The following is a 1,691-nucleotide window of genomic DNA, read 5'->3' as shown; positions in this document are numbered from 1 at the left end:
GAAGGCTAATCATGTTTTGGGTGTACTATTTCTTTAAGCCTGTGTCTGCTGTAAGTAGGCTCTAGTTTAGAGAACAGGCTGAGGTCCAGGTTTTATGAGGAGAAACCAAAGAAGAACAACCCAATCTATTTTTGACTTCCATCCTCAAAATTCTCTGATGCAAAACAGAAACATGGGTTCCAAATGTAAATCCCAGAGCAAGTCTTTCTGCCCCATTCTGAGCCATCTGGAGTCTGCTGAGGGTCTTTTTGACCTGCATTTGATCAGATAATAGCACAATAGTCTCAGTGACATAAAACTAAAGACTATATTACTAATTTTCTTGTTTTGATTGACATGTTATAGGCATTGCCTCTAATTAATGTGTTCCCTTTAGGTGAACACGGCTCAGGTGTGTTTGCACAGCTTATTTTACCATCGGATCAAATGCTAAAATGTGTCTGGTGTTCTCAGACCTTAACTGGAAACAGTTGCCGTCACTGTGCAGATTAGGAGATAAAGGAGACACTTTATCTTAACTTTGAGCCGAAACAGCGATGCTCAGCCTCACATCACCCCTCGCCCATCAGAGAAAGTGGGCGTGTGTTTAACTGAGAAGGCGTGGCGCGGTCAGGCTAGGTGCTTGACTGCAACAACGGTAATGACAGCTTTACCTTGATTTACCAGGACAGGTTTTTAAAAACATGCCTGGATTAAGCAAAATACCACTCTGGTTATGACTTAGATGAACGAAGCTTTACAGCATAGTTATAAGCTTAAAAAGTTGATTTTGCATGATATATGTGCCATTTAATTTTGGCACAAAAACACTGAACCTTGTGTTGCCTGTTTGAGGCCTAAAAACCACAAAAAAAAATGACATAAATTGAATTTAAAAAAGTCTTAAGAAATGAAAAACCTTAATCTACAGAAGAGCAGAAAATGAAGTGAAAACAGGATGAAAGCAAAGGTTTATTCCTACCTGTGGCAGGTATCCAATGTCCACCTCCATGTTGCTGCTCTCGCTGGCTCCATAGAGCCACTCCATGTCCACATTTAGCGACCTGCGGCGCGGCGGGACAGGTCACAATACGACGTCAGCATCACAGAGGGGAAAGAACGAAACGGAAGAAGCAGCATTTTACCTGTTACTGGGAACGTAGAGGTGGAAGTGGCGGACGTGGGAAGCATCTTTAGACAGGACGATGTTACCAGTGAACTGACCCGGAGTAAACCAGAAGGGAAAGTTTGGAACGTCGTTCAGCTGGAACTCTGCGTGAATCCTGGAAAACAAGAGGCCGAGTTTTTACCGAGGGAAGTTATTAGATTAAAAAAAACAATAAACTTTATCAGATCTTTAACAGGGTTTATACAGGAAGGAGGAACTCTAATTTAATGCTTTTTAATGCTATTATAATGCTTTTAGAAATCATTTTTATGCCATCAATAATTACCTATATATATATATATATATATATATACATATCATAATCTTTACCATCGACAGGCTGCAGCCATGTCCCGAATTTCTCCTTTTCCAGCCACTTATGTTAAAATTAGCATTTTCCCTTTCTCTAGCTTTTTCTGTGGCTTTAGGATCATCCAGGAACAACCATGCAAAAACGTGGAACCATTTAAATCTGATATGTCTGATATACACCATTTTAAATGCCATGATAATCACATTTAATGAATTTAATGCCAATTAAGGC

At 39.9% G+C, this 1,691-nt stretch overlaps 1 protein-coding gene across 1 annotated transcript in view; it reads right to left on the bottom strand.

Moving 5' to 3' along the window:
- Positions 1 to 1,691, bottom strand: part of sepn1 (selenoprotein N, 1) — a 14,742-nt gene that overhangs the window by 6,147 nt on the left and 6,904 nt on the right. The window contains exons 6-7 of the mRNA XM_015385179.1: positions 1,125 to 1,262; positions 962 to 1,043 (exon numbers count right to left, since the gene is read on the bottom strand). Coding sequence (XP_015240665.1) covers positions 962 to 1,043; positions 1,125 to 1,262 — 220 coding nt within the window. The remainder of the gene's footprint in view (positions 1 to 961; positions 1,044 to 1,124; positions 1,263 to 1,691) is intronic.

Source organism: Cyprinodon variegatus, unplaced genomic scaffold (assembly GCF_000732505.1).
Source record: "Cyprinodon variegatus isolate N-32 unplaced genomic scaffold, C_variegatus-1.0 Scaffold332, whole genome shotgun sequence".
NCBI classification, from domain to species: Eukaryota; Metazoa; Chordata; class Actinopteri; order Cyprinodontiformes; family Cyprinodontidae; genus Cyprinodon; species Cyprinodon variegatus.
The sequence above is the reverse complement of the archived record's forward strand: the minus strand, read 5'-3'. Positions and strand labels throughout refer to the sequence as shown.